At 38.8% G+C, this 25,985-nt stretch overlaps 1 protein-coding gene across 1 annotated transcript in view; it reads right to left on the reverse strand.

The window, feature by feature from the left end:
- LOC135464380 (uncharacterized) overlaps positions 1-25,985 on the reverse strand; it is a 173,902-nt gene that overhangs the window by 139,403 nt on the left and 8,514 nt on the right. The window contains 21 exon segments of the mRNA XM_064741806.1: positions 587-697; positions 1,233-1,382; positions 2,065-2,229; positions 2,803-2,940; positions 3,689-3,895; positions 7,243-7,440; positions 9,642-9,749; positions 10,788-11,024; positions 11,427-11,611; positions 12,115-12,243; positions 12,869-13,147; positions 13,923-14,094; positions 15,054-15,200; positions 17,706-17,918; positions 18,152-18,268; positions 19,005-19,126; positions 19,996-20,065; positions 20,233-20,358; positions 22,212-22,355; positions 22,698-22,926; positions 25,152-25,239. Of these exon segments, the coding sequence (XP_064597876.1) occupies positions 587-697; positions 1,233-1,382; positions 2,065-2,229; positions 2,803-2,940; positions 3,689-3,895; positions 7,243-7,440; positions 9,642-9,749; positions 10,788-11,024; positions 11,427-11,611; positions 12,115-12,243; positions 12,869-13,147; positions 13,923-14,094; positions 15,054-15,200; positions 17,706-17,918; positions 18,152-18,268; positions 19,005-19,126; positions 19,996-20,065; positions 20,233-20,358; positions 22,212-22,355; positions 22,698-22,926; positions 25,152-25,239 (3,335 nt within the window).

The raw sequence follows: 25,985 nt of genomic DNA on the forward strand, positions 1-25,985 counted from the left end.
GGTTGATTAACAAAATGACCAAGGAATAAATAACATGTACTACAAAGACATGTGACTGGCTGACTGACTGAGTGACTATCCAATGAACTGATAACATCTGCAGCTCAGAACGAATATGACTGATAAATATGATTTTAGGTCTGCCAGCAACATGCAAATGGATCTTGGGTTTCCCCTGGGCTCTGCCCGATTTCCTCCCATCATAATGCTGGCTGCCATTGTATTGTATTGTAAGTGAAATATTCTTGAGCACGGCGTAAAACGAGAATCAAATAAATAAATAAATAAAATATGATTGGATGATTGACTGACTGACCAATGAACTGATAGCCTGCAAGGTCAGTATAAAAGCTATCCTAGCCTTGAAGAAATCAGGCACAGCTTGGAAGAAACCAAACATAATCTGAAAGAAACAAGGATAGTCTGGAGGAAACCATCAAGTTAAGCTGTGTTTCTCCACAAGCCGTCAGGCACTAATTGTTACAAGAATCCAACAAAATGGGTAAAGTTGTCTGAGCTAGGACAATCAGGCAGTTCAGTCGCCATGGAAACTAAATAATACAGGTAAAGTGATGTTCTTACATACCTCCGACATACTGGTCGGTGGTACCAATCGTTGAGGAGATGATCCCGTAGGGCATGTACGTTCCTTGAGGGCAACTCTCCGGGATGCTCACGGCAAATTCACAAAATTTACCTGTACAAAACATGACATATCTCGCATAACAAAACTGTTCACCCCTGGATCATGATCAGTTTGTTGTAATTTAAGATGTTCAACACACACAAATTTACACACAAACACAAAAGGATGAATAATAGTTAAACACAAAGCAAAGACGAATATTGATTTAAATCTTTCCTCTTCATCAAAATTGGATCACCAAAGACAGATCCTGTCAATTTAAGAAAATCAGGAAGAAACATTAACTCTTTTTTTTTTTTCACAAAATTGGAAGTACATAAGTCAGATGGCCTAAATTCATTTTATTTTTCATTAATGGAGAAAACCACTAACCTTTGCCAACTTACTGACAGACTTTCCCACAAAATGTACAGGTATGTACAGCATGTTGGTGGAAGACAAGTTGTTCTAACGATCATTTTTAGACCAGACAAACATCACAGACAACATATTGTCACCATGGCACCCATGACCCTGTGAGAGCGGGGAAATTTACAAATTCCTTGTCCCAAAGCGATCTAGGTTTAAACTTGCTGTATTTCCATACCTTGGGTGCAATTTTTACACTGAACTTCCTCGTAAAGGCCATATTCATCGTTGTACGTTCCGTTAGGGCAGCCATATTGACTGGCAAACTTTGTGCCACTGGGGCAGTAGTATCCTGGGGGGCAAACGTCCGTTGGCGTGGACTCTCCACCTAAAGGAGGTACAAAAAAAATTGACAAATCCACAGTTTTTTGGAAAAGGTCTGTGGGTCCACATTTTTTAAATTTTAATGTAAAATTGCATATATTGAGAAAAGAAGTGTCCCAAGGAGCTGTGACTTTTAAGTACAGCTTACTTTACTGTTAACTGGTATTTAACCTACATCAAATGTCTTATAGAACATGATAAGTAAAATCAAATCCACAAACCATCATTTCTATCATTTCAATAACACCTTACCCTGACTTTTCGAGCAATATCTGGAAATAGCAATTTTCAGGAAATTAGTCCCTAATTCAGACAACTATGATAGCAACTTGGGAAAGAGGTTATTACAAATGGGGCCAAATATCGCCCCCTGGGGTACAGGTAGATTCAGATTTTTATACTGAAACTGAATAACCCTAAATGATCTAACATTTTGTCCACAAAAGTGCATTCTTAGAGGCAAAAAAATGACACAAAATATTATTTTTGGTGCGGACACTTACAATTTTCCGGTAGAATATCATTCAATGTCAATAAAACTCTCAAAATCAGGAAAAATGAGCAAGTTAATTGTGGACGAAATTTAGGGTCATTTAGGGTATTAATCATCAACAATTTTGATAACGGGCTATAATTTTCAACTGGACACATCTTACCACTCTGCAGAACCTCTGCACCCAACTCACCTATACAGTAGTAGGTCTGCGGACAGGTGTCACACTGGCTGGCTTCGTACAAATCAGAGCGGTTACTATAGGTGCCCGCCGGGCAGGGGAAGCGGACTGGAGAGGGGGTCTGCAGGGGGCAGTAGTACCCTGGGCTACATGGCTGGGGCGGGTTCAGGGTCTCGCCTAAGGAAAGGAAAAGGTTGATTGACAGATTGAAAGATTGACTGACTAACTGGTAGACTGATTTATTGATTAGCTGACTGACTGACTGACGCCATACTCGCTACTATTTCACTGATACAATGGCGGTCAGTTCTATGGGTGGAGGAAAACTTAGCGCCACAGGTATATTGTTAACCACAGACCTCTGGTAAGTTACACAATAGCTATAGGAGAATCCTAGCATTCCTCTACTATTCATTTATCATGTTAAAGGCCATAACAGGCGGATTTCAATTACAGTTTTCATGCATTTCAAAAAATGTAATAAAAAAAATAAAGAATAGCATTCTTGGAATTGATATCAGCACAAAATCGCTTTCTAGATGATGCCCATTTTATGTAAAGTTGGTCTGCTCTTTTAAGCATGTGGACATACTGTTGTGCTCTGTGGAAGATACGGTGACAGGCAACTGGTGCACCACCAGCAAACCACAAGCAAACTGATAACAGACTACTGGCATGCCTGTGGAGATGGAGCTTTACATACAGCTGCCCTGGTGCAGCTTTTTCACACACATCAGCAAAACCTCTAACCTGTTCCAAAGCCGCAGTATTTTCCTCGGGGACATGCGTCACATTCGTCAGCTGAGGTCAGGTTCGTTTGCCCAGAGTAGGTTCCTGGGAGGCAAGGGAACTGGTCAGGCATAATTGTCCCCGGGGGACAGAAGTAACCTGGCAGGGTAGATAATTTTGGAATATAAGTCCAGGGTATATACATGTATGACCAAGCTGGCAGTATTTTAGCTGTATCATGGTGAGAATCAAGGATCGAGATTAGAAATGTAGTAAGTACTTCAAAAACAATGCTATGGACACAAAAAGCTTTTAAATTTGCATATTTAATTAGAATTTTGCTTTAAGCCATACTAAAAAATATTTCACTTATATTTATTTATTAATTTATTGCATTGGTGTTTTACGCCGTACTCAAGGATATTTCACCTATACGACAACAGCCAGCATTATTGTGGGAGGAAACCGGGGTAACCCACGACCATCCGCAGACTGCTGGCAGACCTTCCCAAGTACGGTTGGAGAGGAGGCCAGCATGAGTTGGTGGGGGGGAGCTAAACCCATGACCATCCACAGGTTGCTGACAGACTGTCTCTAGCTATTAAATGTTTGTTTTTATTTACAGTAAGTCACCTTTAATTTCATGGAACTGTCATATTTTCTGTATCACAACAGATTTTATTTGACTGTTGTCATTCTGATTACTCTGTAACGACACTCGTCTGTTTGACGGAAGACTTGGAAGAAAACGAGAGTGCACATGAGATTTTGTTTTGAGAATCATGAATCCCCAGAATAAAAGAGTACAACTAGTTCTGATACAGCTTTACTATGTTTTTTCCCTTTTTATCTATTTTCGTCCATCCCTCTCTCTTTCCCCGTTGTATTCAGAGTTACTCGCACTTACCTTCCTTGCACGGCAAAGTGCACTCGATCTGTCCCACTTCTGGACAAGCCAGCCCCGGCTCACATTTCCTACAGTTTAGTTCATGTCCTGTGTTATTATCAGGGTTGTACTTGCCGGGGTCACATGGGATGGGTGAGGTTCGGGGTTCTGCTGCATTACCCCAGGGGCAGTAAGACCCCGCAGGGCAGGATAAGCACTGAGTGGCATCTGCCAGGCAATGAAGAAAGATTGTGTGAATGATAAGTTTGATGGCGCTTCCTCACTATTATAGCCATGTCATAATGATAAACAGTTTCACACTATTATAGCCATGTCATCACGATAAACACTTCCACACTACTACAGCCATGTCATCATGATAAACACTTCCACACTACTACAGCCATGTCATCATGATAAACACTTCCTCACTATTACAGCCATGTCATCACGATAAACACTTCCACACTATTATAGCCATGTCATCATGATAAACACTTCCTCACTATTATAACCATGTCATCATGATAAACAGTTCCACACTATTATAGCCATGTCACCATGATAAACACTTCCTCACTATTATAGCCATGTCATCATGATAAACAGTTTCACACTATTATAGCCATGTCACCATGATAAACACTTCCTCACTATTATAGCCATGTCATCATGATAAACAGTTTCACACTATTATAGCCATGTCATCACGATAAACACTTCCTCACTATTATAGCCATGTCATCATGATAAACAGTTCCACACTATTATAGCCATGTCACCATGATAAACACTTCCACACTATTATAGCCATGTCACCATGATAAACACTTCCTCACTATTATAGCCATGTCACCATGATAAACACTTCCTCACTATTATAGCCATGTCATCATGATAAACAGTTTCACACTATTATAGCCATGTCATCACGATAAACACTTCCTCACTATTATAGCCATGTCATCACGATAAACACTTCCACACTATTATAACCATGTCATCATGATAAACACTTCCACACTATTATAGCCATGCCACCATGATAAACACTTCCTCACTATTATAGCCATGTCATCATGATAAACAGTTTCACACTATTATAGCCATGTCATCACGATAAACACTTCCTCACTATTATAGCCATGTCATCATGATAAACAGTTCCACACTATTATAGCCATGTCATCATGATAAACACTTCACACTATCATAGCCATGTCATCATGATAAACACTTCCACAGTATTACAGCCATGTCATCATGATAAACACTTCCACAATATTACAGCCATGTCATCATGATAAACACTTCCACACTACTACAGCCATGTCATCATGATAAACACTTCCACACTATTATAGCCATGTCATCGTGATAAACACTTCCACACTACTACAGCCATGTCATCATGATAAACACTTCCACACTATTACAGCCATGTCATCGTGATAAACACTTCCACACTATTATAGCCATGTCATCATGATAAACACTTCCTCACTATTATAACCATGTCATCATGATAAATAGTTCCACACTATTACAGCCATGTTATCATGATAAACACTTCCACACTATTATAGCCATGTCATCATGATAAACACTTCCACACTATTATAGCCATGTCATCATGATAAATAGTTCCACACTATTACAGTCATGTTATCATGATAAACACTTCCACACTATTATAGCCATGTCATCATGATAAACACTTCCACACTATTATAGCCATGTCATCATGATAAATAGTTCCACACTATTACAGTCATGTTATCATGATAAACACTTCCACACTATTATAGCCATGTCATCATGATAAACACTTCCACACTATTATAGCCATGTCATCATGATAAACACTTCCTCACTATTATAGCCATGTCATCATGATAAACACTTCCACACTATTATAGCCATGTCATCACAATAAACACTTTCACACTATTATAGCCATGTCATCATGATAAACACTTCCACACTACTACAGCCATGTCATCATGATAAACACTTCCACACTATTATAGCCATGTCATCACAATAAACACTTTCACACTATTATAGCCATGTCATCATGATAAATAGTTCCACACTATTAGTCATGTTATCATGATAAACACTTCCACACTATTATAGCCATGTCATCATGATAAACACTTCCACACTATTATAGCCATGTCATCATGATAAACACTTCCACACTATTATAGCCATGTCATCATGATAAACACTTCCACACTATTATAGCCATGTCATCACAATAAACACTTTCACACTATTATAGCCATGTCATCATGATAAACACTTCCACACTACTACAGCCATGTCATCATGATAAACACTTCCACACTATTATAGCCATGTCATCACAATAAACACTTTCACACTATTATAGCCATGTCATCATGATAAACACTTCCACACTACTACAGCCATGTCATCATGATAAACACTTCCACACTATTATAGCCATGTCATCATGATAAACACTTCCTCACTATTATAGCCATGTCATCACGATGAACACTTCCACACTATTATAGCCATGTCATCACGATGAACACTTCCATACTATTATAGCCATGTCATCACGATAAACAGTTCCACACCATTATAGCCATGTCATCATGATAAACACTTCCACACTATTATAGCCATGTCATCATGATAAACACTTCCACACTACTATAGCCATGTCATCATGATAAACACTTCCACACTACTACAGCCATGTCATCATGATAAACACTTCCTCACTATTACAGCCATGTCATCATGATAAACACTTCCACACTATTATAGCCATGTCATCATGATAAACACTTCCACACTCTTATAGCCATGTCATCATGATAAACACTTCCTCACTATTACAGCCATGTCATCATGATAAACACTTCCACAGTATTATAGGCATGTCATCGTGAAAAACACTTCCACAATGTTATAGCCGTTTCATCACCATAAACACTGCCACACTATTATAGCCATGTCATCACGATAAACAGTTCCACACTATTATAGCCATGTCACCATGATAAACACTTCCACAATATTATAGCCAAGTAATCATGATAAACACTTCCACACTATTATAGCCATGTCATCACGATAAACACTTCCTCACTATTACAGCCATGTAATCATGATAAACACTTCCACACTGTTATAGCCACTTTCACAATATTATAGCCATGTCATCATGAATATAAAAGGCCTTACATGTAGACTAGCTAGTGCCTTTTTTTTGTTGAAATACTGTAGCCATATTGTGGAAACAAGAAAGAAACCAGTTAAGAAACTTCTGGACAATGCCTCAAAAAAATATATTTAAAGAAAAATTTCTGTCTGAATCCTCCTTGAATTTTTTTGCCTTCAAGAGCCATATCAGTGTCACAAGCTTTACACAAAGTTTACAACTTTTACAAACAAAGTTAAATGATAAATACTGAGATTATCCGAGTTCGCAAGTTCTGCAGGAGCTTTGTGTCATTTTGTCAGTTTTCTGTCATTTCCATTTTTGCCTCGTGTGACATTACACAAGAAATGAACTTGCTTCACTTTCTACTTACTCTCTAATCCTGTTTCAGAACTATAGGTCCCAATAGGGCAGGGATTTTGGAAGCCGGATCCCTGACTTCCAGTACAATAAAACCCTGCAGGACAGTCCAGTCCGTCATTGGACGAGCCACTGGGGCAGTATTTCCCAGCAGGACATGGTAAGCAATCCGATTGGCTGGTTGCATTGATGTGTGGGTTATAAGTCCCAGCTACAACAGAATCAAACAGACATATGATCAAAACAACTAATTAATACAACGTTGGAAATTTACACGCGCATGTTCATAGCATTTATCCGTTAAGCCATAATCATTCATTCATAGCATTTATCAAGTGATTCCTCGTACAAACCTAGCAGACCTCATGCTAGCAAGTATATTCACTGTGTTTCAACCAAAGCTTAGCATTTTTCATGTCGGACATTTTGCTTGGTTCTGAATGATTCATCTGACTTATAGTGTGCTACTTGTTTTATAAAAAGTTTTCTTTTTGGTGAAGTTTAATTAATTTCTGTATCAGAAAAACTTAAGCGTCTGCAACAAAAATCAACTAATCATGACATATACAGATACAGGTTTTAACCGACAAAGACACTGTATCTGGACGTAAACTTTCAATGAACATACAAGAAAAATATGTATGTGCAAGAGAAATGGCTGGATCTGAACCAGGGGAGATAACTGAGGGAGGCAAGTAATTTGGAATGGGCTTTATGCGGGAAGAAAATGTTTTTTTATACACTGCATTTCAGCATTTTGCCTGTCTGATTGATTCATCCACCTTGTAGGGTCACTTAAGAGTCTGATTATTTTTCTTATCAGAAAAACTGGTGTTAGCACCAAAAGTGTCATTTTCAGGCCTTTATATGCTTCTGGAAGTGCATTTTAACACACCAAACCTACAGTGAAATACAGTAAGATTGTTTTTTTTTTTTTCTTAATACTGATCAAAAATTTCAACTGAGGTGGCCAGGGCAGCCTGACTTCAGCGAATCAGAGAAAGACAAACATTCACCAAGCCAAAAACAGGCAAAAATACACCTACACGGTGTCTTTAATACCCATCTTTAACAAAAACAATTTGGCATTCATTTCACACACCACTGACAACATTCTTGCATAATTGATGTCACAGCTGCGTCTTGATCAGTGAGCGAGTTCAAAGCTACATGTAGGTGTCAATTTCACCTGCATGGTTTCACTAATTAACAAGCACAACTGCTCAGGTAGGTAATAAATAATGCATTACTAACGAGAAAGCTGCAGGTATTTTTACTATGTGTTAGAGTGGAGACTACACCAAAGTATTTAAGTATAAACCATTCCTATACAGTATTATTTATAGACATGCCGAAAACGAAACAAATTTTTAAAACCGATCTTTAAAAAACACAAATCTTATAGTCTGTTTCAGTACTATATTTAACAATGTCATTTCTTGATTCTTATACATTTGACTGGTATCTGACCCACAAATTGTTTGTCTCATATGGCGTAGGAGGAAACTAATTTATGCATGTATCTATCATGTATATATGAATTTTAATGTCGTATATGTGTACCTAAAACATGTTTCAGCCTTATGATGTCAAGAAGTCGTAAAATGTGTGTACATATACTGTATCTTGTGGCAGGGCGAGTCCATGCGGCCAAAGTGATGCTGCCATTGAAGTATCATGTCCAAGACACCAGACATGACACTCCACCCTGTCACATTATACATGTACTGACTTAACAATTCTTCAGTGTTATGACATCAAAGAGTCATTAGGTGTGTTAACATACATGTATATGTATATTGTGTCTTCCTGTGGCAGGGTGAGTCCATGCCAGCAAAGTGCTGTCGACACTGAAGTGTCATGTCCAAGACACCAGACATGACACCCCACCCAATCTCATTATACTGACACCAGGCCTATCATGGTTAGTTTCTGATCGGCTGCAGCAAGAACAGGCAATACTGTAGCTGCCTGAACCAGGAATAAGGATTTGGATCAACAATTTCATGTGTATACTCGAATTTCTCAACTATTTTGCATACATATAAACGCAATTTTCAGTGTGATTTATGCACCTTTTAATTGGATTTTGGAGAGATTTGGTCTAGAAATACGCAAAATGCTGTGTTTTCATCACATGTAATAAACAATCATATGAAAACAGCGCAGAATTTATTTATTTGTTTATTTATTTATTTATTTGATTGGTGTTTTGCGCCATACTCAAAATATTTCACTTCTACGACGGCAGCCAGCAATATAGTGGTAGGAAACCCGGGCAGAGCCCAAGGGAAACCCATGACCATCCAGTGGTTGCTGGCATTAATGAGAGGCTCACTGTGCCACAGTGGCGTGCTAACCACCTCGGCCATAGATGCTCTCAATGCAGTAGGATTAAGACGTAATTCTTACCAGGACAGGGATAGTCAGTGGGTGCTGTGGTTCCTGGTAAACAGTAGTAACCCTCGGGGCAAGGCGTACTCTCATAGTTCTCTACCCCAGGGCCTTGACAGTAGTATCCTGAAACAAATGACAGTAGTCAAGTCTTTTGAGTTGGAAATAAAACTGAAACAACGCTCAGAAAAATTAAAGACTGCATTCAAAATAAATTTAACTTTTCTATTGATTTTTTATGATATCAAACAAACAAACTGATTAAATTTATATGATTCTCTCCATAAGATTTCCATCCAGTGCAGGTAATCAACATACGATAGACGGGTAAAAAATAGTAAAGCATTTGTGAAAAAAAAAAGTGAAAGTTCTATGTAAGACTGTATGTCCAATATAAACAGCAATATAAAACTAACCGACATATATATACTACACAAATAGTTATTTTACAACTGCCATTTGAGATATAATAAGGACAGAAAAATGCATGCTAATGATTATGAACTGTCCTCTTTTCAACCATGGATGCTCTTAGCACTGCAACTACAGACATGCTCCAGGAACACACAAAAATGCAGGCTATAATTAATCAGTTACATGGTTACTACGTGAGAGGATACAGAAATATACGGTGTCAGTAACCCTCATATTCCATTGAGGCTGCACCCAATACCAGGGTTACTGACACCATGTATTTCAACATCCAGTCATTTTCAGAGGCTGATGTATTGGCCAATCACTACAACTGCATCACTGTTTTCACGCCTGAACCAAGGGGAGATAACTCAGTGCATCTGTCATCAGTTGCAGGATACAGGAATATACAAGTCCTCCTTGCGTCTGTTGCTGTCCAACAAGGCATTCAGAGAATGCCTGATTCAGCAGTTTGTCAAACTGAATAATGCTAAAGTCATTTGACAAATTCAAATACTGACCTCTAAACCAAATAAAAAAGTAGAAAGATTGACACTGTCATACACAGATATTATCCTCTCATTATATAGTGCTAAGATCTTGCCAATAAATCCACAAGAAAAACCACAATTACCAACACCAACACTGCTGCCGACAGCATTTGATCCCCTTTTCTCAATACCTATCCTTACTTCGTAATGCAAGTTAAAGTGAGAGAATCTTGTCTGATGCTGGATAATTGAAACTTACCCGCTGGGCAAATCAAACAATCGGCAATACTGGATGAACTATTGAAAGGGTTATATGTTCCTGGTGGGCAACGAAACTGGTCCTTCCCATCACACCATGATCCCGGAGGACAAAGGTCAGCCTCGGGGGAAGCAGTCGTTGACCCCTGGGAGCATGTGAAGCCCGCCTCACAGGGGTAACACGTGATTGTCGCCCCGGGGGAGTAAAATCCTGGTGGACACTCCTCCATCTTTGAAACTGTTGACATAAAATTTATAACATGCGTGTTGTAAATCTTCAAATGTCTTTGTCTGTTGGCTTACTTGGCAAAATTTACTTCAAACAAAATTATTTCTCCTGACCCAATTGGCTGGGAATAATTTATTTAATTCATTCAAGTACCACTGTTTAAGGCTGCGGATAATAATCGCAATTAAAAAAAACATCTTCTTTCACTTTTACAAATTCAAACAAAAGATCATTGGAAGTCAAAGTAATTTGTTTTCAAGATTTACTTTCGGCCAATAAAAATAAGTCCTCCAATAAAGTGAAATCATGCTCAAAACACCATGCAAACATGACACCCCTCATGCTTGGGTGGGGGATGGGGATGGTGGGTGTTAGGGGGCAGACGAGGGCGAATTAAAAATGCTGACTTACATTCAGGCTCGGGGCACTTAAATCCGGGTTCACATGCAGTACAGTTGGTTGCCCTGGCAGCACTATTGTATCCCAGTGGGCAGCGCTCCGGGCCCGTGATGGTTGACGGGCACATAAAACCTTCTCGACAGAAGTCACAAGTCTTCTGACTCCCATACGAATAGTAGCCAGCAGCACAGGGGGTTCTGCAAGTTGATTGGTCAAATAACACAAACATCATGAATATTTCACTCTCCAAAAGGAGGATACCCGACAAAAAATTAATCCATGCAAATCCACTCAAATTTTTCGTGTTAATCTTAGCGTAGCTCAAATCATCACTTTTCACAAATATCAGCTTGTCTGTGTACATGTTCAAAATAGATAATAAAGCTTCTGAAATTTCCAATACATAACTTTTTTCAAATTTTGAAAAATTTTTAGCAAACCCATTTTAGCAAAAAATAGGAAAATCATACAAACATCACGATTGGATAAAATGAGAAAAAGCAGATTTTGAGTTTTTGGATAACAAAGTAAAATTGGTGTTTCTTAATGATATATTAACAGTCGCAGACAAACTGTCGACTGATGGATTTGAACACATAACCTCATTGGTCCAGGGTTAGATAGCCTGTGCTTTACCCATACGAGCCAGCAATGCCCCGGCATGCCAAATTCTGAACAGCATAGATGAAAGATTCCTTACCTGCTATCGGTGTCAACCGTTGGACATTCATGCCCAGCAGGACATTCCGTACACGCTGACTGATTCCCTGTGGAGAAAGTTCCATCAGGACAAGGAATCTGTGTGTCTTGGGTCTTAGACGGACAGGAACTATATAGACAGAAGAAAATCAGTAGATGTACAATAAGCGGAAATTTTAAAACAAATTTAAAACCTGAACATTTGCCCGGAAAAATGCATTTACACAGGCAAATAATGTATTTATTTATTTACTTGATTCGTGTGTAACACTGTACTCAAGAATATTTCACTTCTACAATGCCAGCCAGCATTATGGTGGGAGGAAACCGAGCAGAGCCTGGGGGAAACCCACAACCATCCACAGGTTGATGGCAGAAAGCCAGCATGAGCTGCACCTGAACTCACAGCGACCGCATTGACACTGAATATACCCTAATTTTTCTGATATTTTAAGACAGATGTTAGAAGTGTCAGTTTTGAATATGAATACATTGTTCTTATACGGACTAACCATCTGATAAAAAAAAAAAAAACTAAATGTTCCTGGTCAAAATTTACATGTGTATTGGCTAAAAAGAGCAGACCAAAGCCCAGTTTCACAAGGATGTCATACCTGCACAATAAACATATGGGACAACGGTACAGTGATAGTGACGCACAAAATATCGTACGACAAAAAAATTGTTGTATGCTGCTTTGTAAAACTAGGCCCTGGTGTCCAAAAACTTAGACGAATAAGGGCATGGCAACTTACAATCCTGCTGGACACTCTGTGCACGCCGTCTGCCCCCCGATGGAAAACGTCCCGGAATCGCAGGCGATCTTCAGGCCGTCATTTGTGTACGGGCAGTAGAACCCTGCCGGACACTCTGTACAGTCCGTACTTCCCTGGAGAGAGAAGTATCCAGGTATACAGTCCATGATTGCAGAGCCGTCAGCGTTAGGGCATTTCCTCCCAGCAGGACACGGGGTACAGTACGTCTGGCTGCCATTGCTGTATGTTCCTGAGCGACAAGCTATTACTGTCGCTGTCCTAGGATTGTAAGAGTGGGGAAAGAATAAATGAATGCTTATTGTTTTCTGCCACATTGTCAGTAATTCAGCGATATCGTGGTGAGTATATGATAGAACCAGGAAACAGTTGCCTTTTGACATGAGACAAATAGTCAGCTGTTAAAACCAGCTAAAATAGACAAAAGCTGGTCGTTGTTGCTATGCTGGGGATAATAAGGGAAGAAAAATTAATCAATTATTTATAATATACTTGGATGTTTTATCTGAACTACATGTGTACAATTTCTCCAGAAGACCACCCACCCAACCAAACACCACTATAATACAGTCCCCGCTACCAAACACCACTCTAATACAGTCCTCTCAAACAAACATCACTCTAATACAGTTCTCCCTACCAAACACCACTGTAATACAGTCCTCCCAACCAAACACCACTGTAATACAGTCCTCCCAACCAAACACCACTGTAATACAGTCCCCCCAACCAAACACCACTATAATACAGTCCTCCCTACCAAATATCACTGTAATACAGTCCTCCCATCCAAACATCACCGTAATACAGTCCTCCCAGCCAAATACCAATGTAATACAGTCCTCCAAACCAAACACCACTATAGTCCCCCAACCAAACACCCATGTAATAGTCCCCACAACCAAACACCACTATAATACAGTCCTCCAAAACCAAACACCAATATAATGCAGTCCACCCAACCAAACACCACCCACATACTACTCTATTATCCCACCCAACACTAACGCACACCCCTACATCCCCCACAACTTACCTTGTGCTGGGGCAGTAGCTCCCTGCCGGACACTCTGTACACAACAGCTTCCCAGCCACAGAATAACTCCCAGGGGTACAGGCTGTGTTCTGAGTAGGGTCGCTGCTACTGGGGCATGCGTAACCCCGGGGACATTGTGTACAGGACACCTGACCTCCAGAGCTCTGGAAACCTGTCATGAGCAGAAGATACGACACACTTGTATGGCTGCAGTTACAAAACCATAGCTTTGTTGGACTGTAAAATACCAGCTTCGGAGCCACTTTCGTTCAGTTCACCAATTTATGGCTATTTGTGTAAACAAATAAATCATTAGATTCACCTACAGAGGGGAGTGAATTGCACCTGTCACATCACGAATAAGTATGCAGCAGAGATGGCGATTTCTGTTTTGCCTTTACAGGGACCAAAAAATTTGGCCTTAACCAAGCCATTCTAATTTAGGTCACCAAAACTGGTGGATCAGAAAAAGCTGTCTTTAATGGAGCGAACCCCTTCAAGTTTTCCTTGCCTAACCACAAATTATATTATACTCATGACAACATTGCATACATCTTGGCTCATAGATTTATGGGTCGACTCAAAAGAAAGCGATGTATTGCAATAAACCAAACTGTATTCTATTATTCCTGGAAATATGCATAATCTTAACCATTCACCGGTTATTGTGACGCCAATTCACAAAAACGTGGAAATGGGAAAAAAAATATGCTTTGAGCTGGACCTGTGGAACTTGTCCAATTGTTATCACTGCTTAGTCTTACATGAGTCCTTTTCTACAACACATTTAAATTTCATCTCTCTTCATTTTGTTCGATATAAAATTAAATCCTCATACTTTCTTACAGTTACTCGGCATTTCCCTACATCAGAAGTGAATTACCCCTACTTCTTCAACCTTTTTGCATGTGACAGAGCAACTTTCAGTGCAATTTATGATTCGTTGTAATTTCATTTTGCAGACAAAACTGCACCAGTTGGATTGACCAATTTCATGGCTTCACAAAGAGTATAATTTTAACAGTCTACACAGAATAATCCAATCAGCGTATACTTGAAAAAACACCTGGCAGATATGAGAAATGTTTGACGAAGTACAGTAATATATATATGTACAAATTTGTCTCATACCTGAAGCACAAGCCACTGGTGCAGCAGTCGTTGAGGAGCACTGGTACCCTGCGGGGCAGGATGTACACGTTCCTGTAGCAGGGAGGGTGTTGTAAGAGCCTGGGGTACAAGCAGTGGGCTGGGACACAGCATCTGTGCACTGATGACCTAGGGATAAAAAATTTAAATTCTGTAAAATTTTGAAATTTTAGATTTAAGTTAAGAAAAAGAATTGGAAGTGAATAACAAGATGTCTTTTCAACATTGATGCTTACTTGTCTTCACACAGAAAGTATTCTTTGTTTAATGTGTTTATTTATTTAATGCCGAGGGCATCCATGGCCGATGGGGTTAGCAAGCCAGCGCGGTGCAAAAACCCAGGTGCCTCTCACCAATGCAGACCCTGTGAGTTCAAGTCCAGCTCATGTTGGCTTCCTTTCTAATCATTTTTGGGAAATGAAATATTCTTGAGTAAGCAGTAAAACACAAATCAAATAAATAAATAAATAAATATTGGATACTGTGCACATAACTCAAAAATATTTTACTATCATCCAACAGAGTTTTGATTTATGGGTAAAGGAAAAAGCTTAGAGGCAAGAAACAGACACTGCTCTTTCAATACAACAATAATTCAACAACAACAATTCAACTAAGCTCCCAAGAATTTATTTCCTTGTTTTATTTGTTTATCTATTTGACCAGTGTTCTATGTCATACTCAACAATATTTCACTTATACGATCGTTGCCAACATTATGGTGGGAGGAAACTGCATGGGGGAAACACACAACCTTCCACAGACGGCAGCCATTAAGAAAAATGAACAATTATTTCCAACACAATTAATCGGGTTACAGAGGTTGAAATAATTCCTGTCTACCTAATTTTTATCGGTGAGAGGTCACAAAAATATTCACCTGTTGCAGCAACAGGTAGGCCCAATGAGCTTACAATTATGTTTCAGTCAATATCCGTGTATGTTTAAGTTTGTGAAGTCTGTATGTTTACTTAGCATTCCCATAATCCAAATGTTCTCACAAGACTTCCTCATTTTCAAGTCAACACTGTTAGGACGTCATTTAGTGGACAAGGCCATCGTCAAGGCACCTATCGTATTTACGCTTTCAATTCCGGAAACAAAAGTACCTTCAACAGTGAAGTATGCGCTTCATTTATTATAGCAATAGCAAAATTAGATCTGCAAAATTACTTTTCGTAACATTTTTTTACAGCTATGACGGAACGAACAGTGCCTGAGTCAACCTGAACTAAAGAACAGTCAATGCAGAGCATTGCATTGGTAGTCAATGCTAGTTGCTGGCCACAGTCATATAAATGAAACCTCCTTGAGTAAAGCTTGAATCACCAGTTAAATAAATAAATAAATAATAAAATGTGAAGTTAATATTTATTATCCCGGACTCTTCTTATCGCCCAAAAGTGTGCAGCTTCAGGGCCGCATTGTTTACTTTTCTCACTCGAGGACTACATGTGGCGTCGCAGGTGTGAAGGGGAGCAACTCAAGATTCAAGCAATGGGAAGCGAATGAGTACACAAGTAGAGACTGAACTCCTACATGTAAGTTTCATTTTGATGATCGACTGTGCAGAAGTCCCAGTCCCGACAGAATAAAGAATAAAAGGGAAATGCTATGAACTCAAATATCGTTGTAACATGGTAGATTGATATTTCTTCGCCAAGGTGGCAATGTTGACGGAAAACAATTTCACCAAACTGAAGTTATGTGTTTGCAAAATACAAAAATGCATGGCGATTGACAGACTTTCTGAAACTCGGACTGATGGGGACAGGTAGATACCTCTAGGTGACAGGTACATGTATAAGGAAAATTGGTTTTAACATTTCTAACCCTGGGTTACCACAGCTAAACAAGGTCACACTGAATTACCTCCCTTGAGGTCACTCTCCCGCTTAAAAAGTGCGCTTTGAGGAGTAAACTGTTTGTAGGTGGCAAGTTTAGGAGTTAATGTGGCATGAGCTAGTTGAAGACTTAACTTTAACACAGATTTGAATTTTGTAAACCTATATGGAAGTCCAGAATAAACACTGGCCCTAATTAAATACGACAGACAGCTCTGGCGAACTCTTAAGCTGAAAAACATCAAAAACAACGCTTCTCATGGCTAAGATCATGTTTTTTTTACACTCTGTTGCCTAGAAAATTTGTGTCACTCTATTGGCATAGCCTTATATACAACATGCTTTCGTAGGTGAGGTCACACCTCTCTTCTTACCACACTGCAAAAACTGATCTTGCATTACGTTACAGTCGCTGTTGTATAACAAGGGAGGTACTTTAGCGCAGGCCTACTGAAATTTCTATGGGTCATTAATACGTACAGTTAATGAGTTCTGATGATGGCAAAATACAATGTTGAAACACAGAGTCAAAATGAAGCCTTTTTTGGAGTTACACTATATTGTTTCTCACAGTTAATGAAGTATGCATGAATGTGTCAACTTATGTGACAAATTAACATTCTTGATGCATCTGTAAATTTGGAAAACTTGGAAAATGTAACAAACAGACAGACAAACAGACAGACAGACAAACAGCCAGACAGACAAACAGACAGACAGACAAACAGACAGACAGACAAAAACCACCATAATACTCTCCAGCCAAATTAAACCTGGCGTTAAAACTCACCTGCTGGGCAGTCAGTACAGCTTGTGGCACCACCTAATGAGTATGTCCCTGAGCTACAACTTGTCTTCTGCGTTGCATCGCAGTAATGTCCTGCAGGACAGTAGGTGCAAACATCTGCACCTGTGGTTGAGAAAAACCCTGTGCCGCATGACGTCTCGCTATCAGCACCTTCAGGGCAGTAGTTACCAGCAGTGCACGTGCTACAGGTCATGGCTGCATGGGTGAAAAAAAAAAAATGCATGTTTTAAATTCGAAATAAAACTCACTTTTAAGCGTTATCCAATATATCACCCAATAATAAATGAGTAAAGATTTTAATAATTCAAAAATGTTTTGAATAAAACTCAATGCCTATATCCACCTTTAATAACGAGTGATTCACATCACATATTCTAGAGTGGCTTTATTTAATATCTGACTGGTGTTTAACATTGTTCTCTACTCACATCCCTGTGGACTATATTCTCCCCCTGAGCACTTCACTGGTGTGGCAGAGGCAGAACTGCAGGAATAACCAGCTGGGCAGGGATCGCAGCTTGTCTGGCCCGCTTGGGAGATTGTGTCTGCAATTTAGAGACAATCCAAAAAGACATTAAAATTCCTACACATATGTATTTGAATGACTGATTAGTTCACAAGATGGCTGTATCTTTTGTTCACAGCAAAAATGTCAGCAAGAAACATCAAACTCTTTCACAAGATTTCATTTATTATTGAAATTTTTAGTTTTTATACTCTAATTCCTCAACCATTTTACACAGGAACAGAAACTTTCAGCGCAATTTATGCATATTTAATTTCATTTTGGGGACAAAACAGTGTTGGTTGGATTGCTCAGTTTCAGGGCTTTACAAATAGTGTAATTTAATCACTCAACACAGGATAATGCCTTCAGGATATGCTTGAATAAATACCTTGCAAAAAGTTGTAGAACTTCAGCAGATAATTAGATTAGAGACATTGAAAAAAAAAAGGATCCTTTTGGGCACAGTTTATTTGTTTGACTGGTTTAACTCTCTACTGAAAAATGTTTCGCATATACAACACAGCAAGCACTATAATGGGTTTTCTTCAGCCAATTTGATTCCTTTTTAAAGAATAATGGTATTATTATAAAAATCTACTCTTGACTTGACTTGAAGATGAGTGATGAAATGGACACTGTATTAAAAAACAGGACATCAAAGTATATCCATCATAATAATATCTTTTTTAACACTTCTTTGATAAATTCCAAACATTTTTCCCACAAATAAAAAATGTGAAATTCCTCTGCTTGCTGGCCGGCAGATTCAGTACCTGAGGGACAGGAGACAGGAGCAGATGTTGTGGATGGACACTTTGACCCCGCGGGACATCTTGTACAGACGGCATCTCCAAGCTCAGCGTAGTAGCCTGGCCCACAGTCAGACGGCGATTGTCTAAAACATTTACACCCAATACTTATATCGTCTAGGTTTACAATACTAATTTTATTTACATTTCAAAGCTTCAGAGATTTTGACACCATACAAGTAAATAATGGCACTCAATTCTGCAAAGCCAGTGCACACCTAATTCCATTCATATGTAGGCCTATTTATGTGTGTGTGCCTGGAGATTTTACTTTGTACTTAACAGCTTTTCAGTCACATGACAACAAGGAGTTCTTTTCGCGTAAGTCCTATTTGTGTAAGTCCTATCCCTATTTGTGTAACTCCTATTTGTGTAAGTCCTATTCGTGTAATCTATGACAACACTTAAACATGTGCCTCATTGTCTTAAATACACAGCCTCCTCCAAACCCTCGAAGAAGTTTCTTCCACATGATGAAAGGGGAAGTAAATCCCATTAAAAACACAGCCCCGCAAATCATCAAACAATCTAGGATTATCTGAAGCTTAGTACTGTAACAGAACACACACAGAGACCCGTGAACAACAACAACGTGCACTTTCCATCTCTCTATCTCTTGATTGGTTCTCCGTGGAAGTGTCTTCCTGTTCTGAACGTAAAGAATTGCGCGTGGAGAAAAGTGGCGACTGATACACAAGTGTAGAGTTCACACAAGTCGTACTGAGGAATGCTGTGTGTCAGACTGATGTTGTTATCGCATTTGTATGAAACTTTCAGAAAGTCACGCCGGCAAGCTTTCCCCTGGACGCCACATTGGCGATGCGAAATAATTACCAGCCGAGATTGTAGGATGCTTTAACAAACCTGACAGAATCTGGCAAATCTTCTCCCCCAGCACTAAGGACAAACAACTGAAGGGGCAAGGTCAGAAGGGTCAAATGTCGAGGTAACTTACGCTGGATTACTGCATGCCTTTCCAGCAGGACATGATTCACACACACTCTGAGAACTGTCCGGAACTTGATCTGAAAGATGGCAAAAACCATTTTTTTTAAGGTCATATGATTGTGCATTTACAGGATTCATTGGCATTAATTCATTTTGTACATATCAAATATAACCCGACTGAATACGAATCACCCTCCTTTAAAGGCAAAGACCATAAAAGACTAAAGTCTATTAAAAAACTTACTGCTGGGGCAAAGATCACAGATGACCTGGCCTGCCTGGGCTACGTATCCTGGATCACATGGTATAGGAACAGAGGTCACGTTGGGGCAGTAAAATCCTGCGTCACAAGTCTGACACGAACCGGAACCTGCAACAAATCACAGAGAAAGATTACAGTTGCTTAGTTATGAGAATCATGATTTATAAATTGCTCCGTAAGTTTAGTTGTGACATCTGACAGGTAACATTTTCATTGACAAGTTTATACTATTTTATTTTTTTGGAATAATACTTGTGATTTAAAAAAAAAATCTGATTTTCAGACACATGTACATTGTGCATTTGACCTAAAATTTCGAACATGACTAAGTAGCTCATTTTATCTCATACTATTAAGATCTTATCATTCAATTCATTTCAGAAAGATATTCTGGAAAAATGTGAATTTGCTTGAGAAGCAAAACTAATATTTCAGGTGATATTTTAACACTGGGAAAAATTATGAAACCTAATACAAATGTTCACAATGACTGCAAAAATAGCTACTTGTTTTCCCTATGGCTAAAGCAGAAGGGAGATATTTAGACTAGAATCCCAATGTCAAAAACATTCCGGGGACTTCAGGGCTCAGTTGATTATAGCGTTAGCGCAGCGTAATGACCCTCGAGCCTCTAACCAATACGGTCGCCGTGAGTTTAAGGCCAGCTTAAGCTGGCTTCCTCTACGGCCGTACGTGGGAAGGCCTGACAGCAACCTGCGGATGGTCCTGGGTTTCCTCCGGGTTCTGCCCGGTTTCCTCCCACCATAATGCTGACTGCTGTGGTATAAGTGAAATATTCTTCAGTCCGGCATAAAACACCAATCAAATAAATAAATAAATAAATAAAAAAATAAATCAAAAATATTCCCTTACATCCTCCAACATTTCCCAGAATAAATGAAAACAAAAATAATACTCAGACTGTCATTATTATTAACCACGTGATGTTCAGATTGTATAACAGATACATACAAAGTTTCAGGGAAATTGGGGCAATGCTTAAGCAGGAGTTGCATGGACAAAATCTGTCTATATGAAAATCCATTATTGCACCAAGTACTTCATTGAGACTAATTATGAAAATAATAAACCGCTTGCAATTAAACTCATACACGCGCTAGTTTAGATGATAAGGAAGCTCTTTGGTAAGTTGCATGGAAGTGGGTTCAGTACTATAGGAAAAGTTGCATGAACCAAACTTGAATACCTGGAAAACACTATTACGCAAAGTCCTAAGTTGGGGTGCCAGTATTTTATGAAAACAATTACTGATTGCCATTTAAGTCAAGCATGCACTAGTTCAGACGACAGGCAAAATGTATGGTAAGTTTGATCAAAATTGGCGTAGTAGATTCGGAGGAGATGCAGGGACAATATAGTGTCTACAGACAGACAGATGGACAGACAGACAGGGTGACAGAGTGGATGATTCCAGCATCTTCCCTCCCCAAGCCAACAATAAATACATCAAAATACATACCAAATGAATCTACATTTGACTTCTGATTTCAGCTCAACGCAAAACAAATTTTTTGCCAGTTTATTTTTTTCTGCCTAATTACCTCTACAGCTGTAGATGATTTCACACCATTTTTTAGGTAAACGACCAACATTTTGGGTATAAGAGTTTTAAAATTTTACTGGTGGAAAGGGACATGGTATAGACACAAAATTTCGACCGAAAAGTTTTGCATTTTTAGAGGCAAATAAATGTCACAAAACATTACTTTTGGTGCTTAAGCTTATATTTTTCCAAGTGGGATATGATCCTACCTTTCAAACAAACCTCAAAATACCTTTCTAAGATCATCAGATCTCCCAGAATGGTGTAAAATGTGCAACATAGTCATGGGCCGAATTTTTAGGTAATTTACCGATAGAGTGTATTTAATGTGTTGTTGTGAAGGTTTAATCTGTTTGGTTTCCACCAGATGGAGCCCAGAACAAGGGAGACAACTCACCATTGAGGCTGCTGTAGGACCCTCCCGGGCAGGCAGTACAGCTCCCATCTCCCGCGATACTGAAGGTTCCTGAGGGACATGGCTGGGCCGAGGCCTTGTTAGGGCAGAAGTAACCCTGCGGGCACTGTTGGCAGCTCGTCTGGGCTGTGAGAAAAAGACAGGCCAGTATACTTTATATGTGTATGTATTAAATTTGATTTTCTTCACACCATTTCTTCCGAACGACTTTGCACTCACCAAGGGTACTGCTGAGGACTCCAGAAAGTGTTATGTTGAGCTTTCAAAAAATTGCAAATTACCCACAAAAATTAAGCAATGATGAATATAACAAACAGGCATTGCACAAATATTAAGACCTAAAAGAAAAAAATTGCACAATTTCTCTGAGACAGTTGCTGCAAAGGGAGACAACTGGAGAGCAAAAGCCTGAAATACTGCATTCACTGAGTTTTCAGTATGGTATCTGCCTCATGTCTCAGGACTCACCAGTGTTGACTGTATAGTAACCGTCCTCACAAGGGACTGGACCTTGGTCTGTGGCTGTACATTTGAACCCAGCTGGACACGCTGTGCACTCATTCGCCCCGTCCAGTGCATAATGACCAGCCTGACAGGCCACTGGGTTCTCCGTGCCATTAGTCAGGCAGGCACTCCCTGCAGGACAAAGTGTACACCCCGTAGCTCCAGATCCGCTGTATGATCCTGCAGCACAGTCCTGTGGGAAATTGTTCTTATTTTAGAATTAAGTTTTCAAGTTTTCAGATAATATCTACCGTGGGGAAAGTCTTTTTTTATTTTAGAATTAAGTTTTTAAATGATATTTACTGTCAATCTTCAACAGAGTTCGTACAGGTATATGAAAATGAAATTCAAGGAGTTTTCCAGGAGTTTTTTTTTTTTTTTGTCATTTTCAAGGCTAGTTTAAACATACCATGGTGCAAATTATAGACTATATTTTAAGCCTGAATTACAGATGCTTTAATTTGCATGCATGTATATTGAATAGTCGTTTGCTTTTGCAAGAAATATCTGCCCTTCACCTCTGTAATCCGACACATTCTTTGACTTGGCTCAGTAAAAAAAAAAAAAAACATGAACGTAGTTCTCCTTCTGTAATTCGTTTTTATCTGCCTTGGTGTAGCTGCTAGAATCAGTTAGGTCTCTTCCAGCTATATCTGGAGTTTATCAAACATTACATTTAGAACAACTGCCCTCATAATAATGAACCGATGCTTCACAGCATGTTTTTATTTTTTAAAAAAAATCCTTTTCTCAATTTATCTGTAGGATCCTAGTAAAATGTAATTTCCTCTATCAGAAAAATTTGTTTCGAAATTAATTTGTAAATTCAGTTTATTTAAATGTAACATTATGATCAGCACACTGGAGTAACACAGAAACATTTTATTTACTTCGGATCCAAAAAATAGTTTATTAAGTGGAAAAGTTTAAATTTTTCATGGGAAGTAACTTCATTTACAGGTGTAACTCTACCTTGATTTACTACCCTTGATAATTTTTTTTTTTGTTTTTTTTAAATTGGCGATGAAAGGCATCCCCCATGATGTCATGATTTTCATTCGTTATTTAACAAAAATGATTTCAAGCGTTATTTAATGTAAGTCAGCTTGCAACAATGCTGAACCACCTTTGTAGATTTCTGTCAAGTAATCACCATACAACTGTGTTGCTGTTGTTTCGCCGAGATGAGACTGTTTGAAATGAAAGTGGATCATTTTCATCAGAGAAATTGCGAAAATCTGCTAAAAACCCCATAAAACTTTCATGGTAGATTTTTTTATAAACATTATAAACGTTTTTTAGAATGTTTTTATTTTTTCTTAAGTAAATAATTTTGTCGCCAAAAACATTTGTAATTTATCAAATTTTATCGCCATTTCAAGAAAATGTTCTAAATTTGCAACAATGGCGAGTGCCAGACAATATTTTTAGACAAACTAAGATTTTCAAGGAATTTCCAGGAGTATTTGTCTTTTTTAAGGACTTTCAAGTACTTGAAAATGAAATTGTATTTTTCAAGCACTTTCAAGGAGTTTCAAGGACTGTGCGCACCCTGTTCAACCTTTTCAACATCTAATTCACCTTTTTCAATGAAATCAATGCATACAATTATTATGACGACCACGCTACAAATGATTCATGTCACTAAAGATGCAGGCTTCATCAAACTGTGCACATTATTTCTCTTCACCTGTAGTTCCCTCAGAATGTTTCAAAATATTGGATGCAGGGGCACTTGAAAAGATTGACGATGCACTTGGCAACATTGAAGAATTCAGCTAACTATCTATTTGCATGTTCACTTAAATGGGTCTCAAGGCCATTTCAATTACAGCTGGACAGAACAGCAAAAGTACATGGATACAGGAGATAAGACGGCCCTGTGAATTAAAAGTTGACATTTTGTCGACTGAAATTTTTAAACAACATCCTCACTTGTTCATTAACTTGCGTTCTTTGCTTTTAATCTTTAACGCCATATTCAAATTGAAGACGTTATCATTTATACAATAGTGTTCCAAATCTGAATATTTTTTGTTCCGTTTTTGATGTTCTCGTTACCATATTGAAAACCTCAACCGTCTCGCATTTTCACCTTGTTCTCGCCACGATATGGCTGAAATAATGCCGATGTGGCGTCAAGCCATTATCATTCATTCATTCATTCATTCGACATCTGTTTTATGTATGCAAACACGAGCATCGTCCACTGCTTTTCGTCAACAACGCCTCACAAACAGTGGGTGTGCAGAAATCTATAAATTCCCTTTCCAAGCTGTGGTTTTAAAACATTCTGAAAATGAGTCAGCGACAACCTAGATGACTCAATATGGAGGTTTTTCTCCACATTTTTTCTCTCAGATTTCGTTAAGAAGGGCGTGATCACCGATGTTCAAATCATTCAAAGATTTATCTCACCTGACAAGCTGTGAGATCACTCTGTCCAGGTAAATCATTGTAGGTACCTGCAGGACAGTCTATGCTTGTAGTACCTCCTCCTTCACAACTGAAAACAGAGGCAAAATTAGGGGATACGTTACAGGGATGCTTGTGTTGATTTATAATAGGGAAATCTGATTCATGATTTACGTCTTACAAACCAATGTGTTAACAGTTGGACATTGGTCAGGCTTATTGGTTTAGGAAGAAGAGCAGATGAGGAAACCAGTCCGACATGAGAGGAAACCAGTCAGACATGAGAAGAAACCAGGAAGACATAAGAGGAACCAGTCAGACATGAGAGGAAACCAGGCAGACATAAGAGGAGACTGGGCAGGCACAAGAGAAAACCAAACAGAGGTGAGAGGAAAACATTTTGTCATAAAAGGAAACCATGTAGACATAACGGGAAACTATGTAGACATAAATGAAAACCATGTAGACATAAATGAAAAACATGTTGACATAAAAGGAAACTTAACAGACATAAGAGGAAAACAAGTAGATATAAGAGGAAAACAAGTAGACATACATGTAATGAAACAATGTGGGCATAAGAGGTCATCATGGAAATTTAATAGGAAACCAAGCAGGCATGAGAAGAAACCATGTAGACCTAAGAGGACGCCATGTTGATGTAAGAGGAAACCATGTAGATATAAGAGGCGACTGCGCAGGCATAAGAAGAGATCATGCAGGCAAAAGAGGAACTCAATATAAATGTGGTGAGAAATGAAGTCCAGGAGGAAATGAAGACAGAGGAAAAGAAAACCATAGTCACAAGAAGAAACCCGGTAAATATAAGAGGAACTA

The sequence above is a fragment of the Liolophura sinensis genome, chromosome 4 (assembly GCF_032854445.1).
Source record: "Liolophura sinensis isolate JHLJ2023 chromosome 4, CUHK_Ljap_v2, whole genome shotgun sequence".
NCBI lineage: Eukaryota > Metazoa > Mollusca > Polyplacophora > Chitonida > Chitonidae > Liolophura > Liolophura sinensis.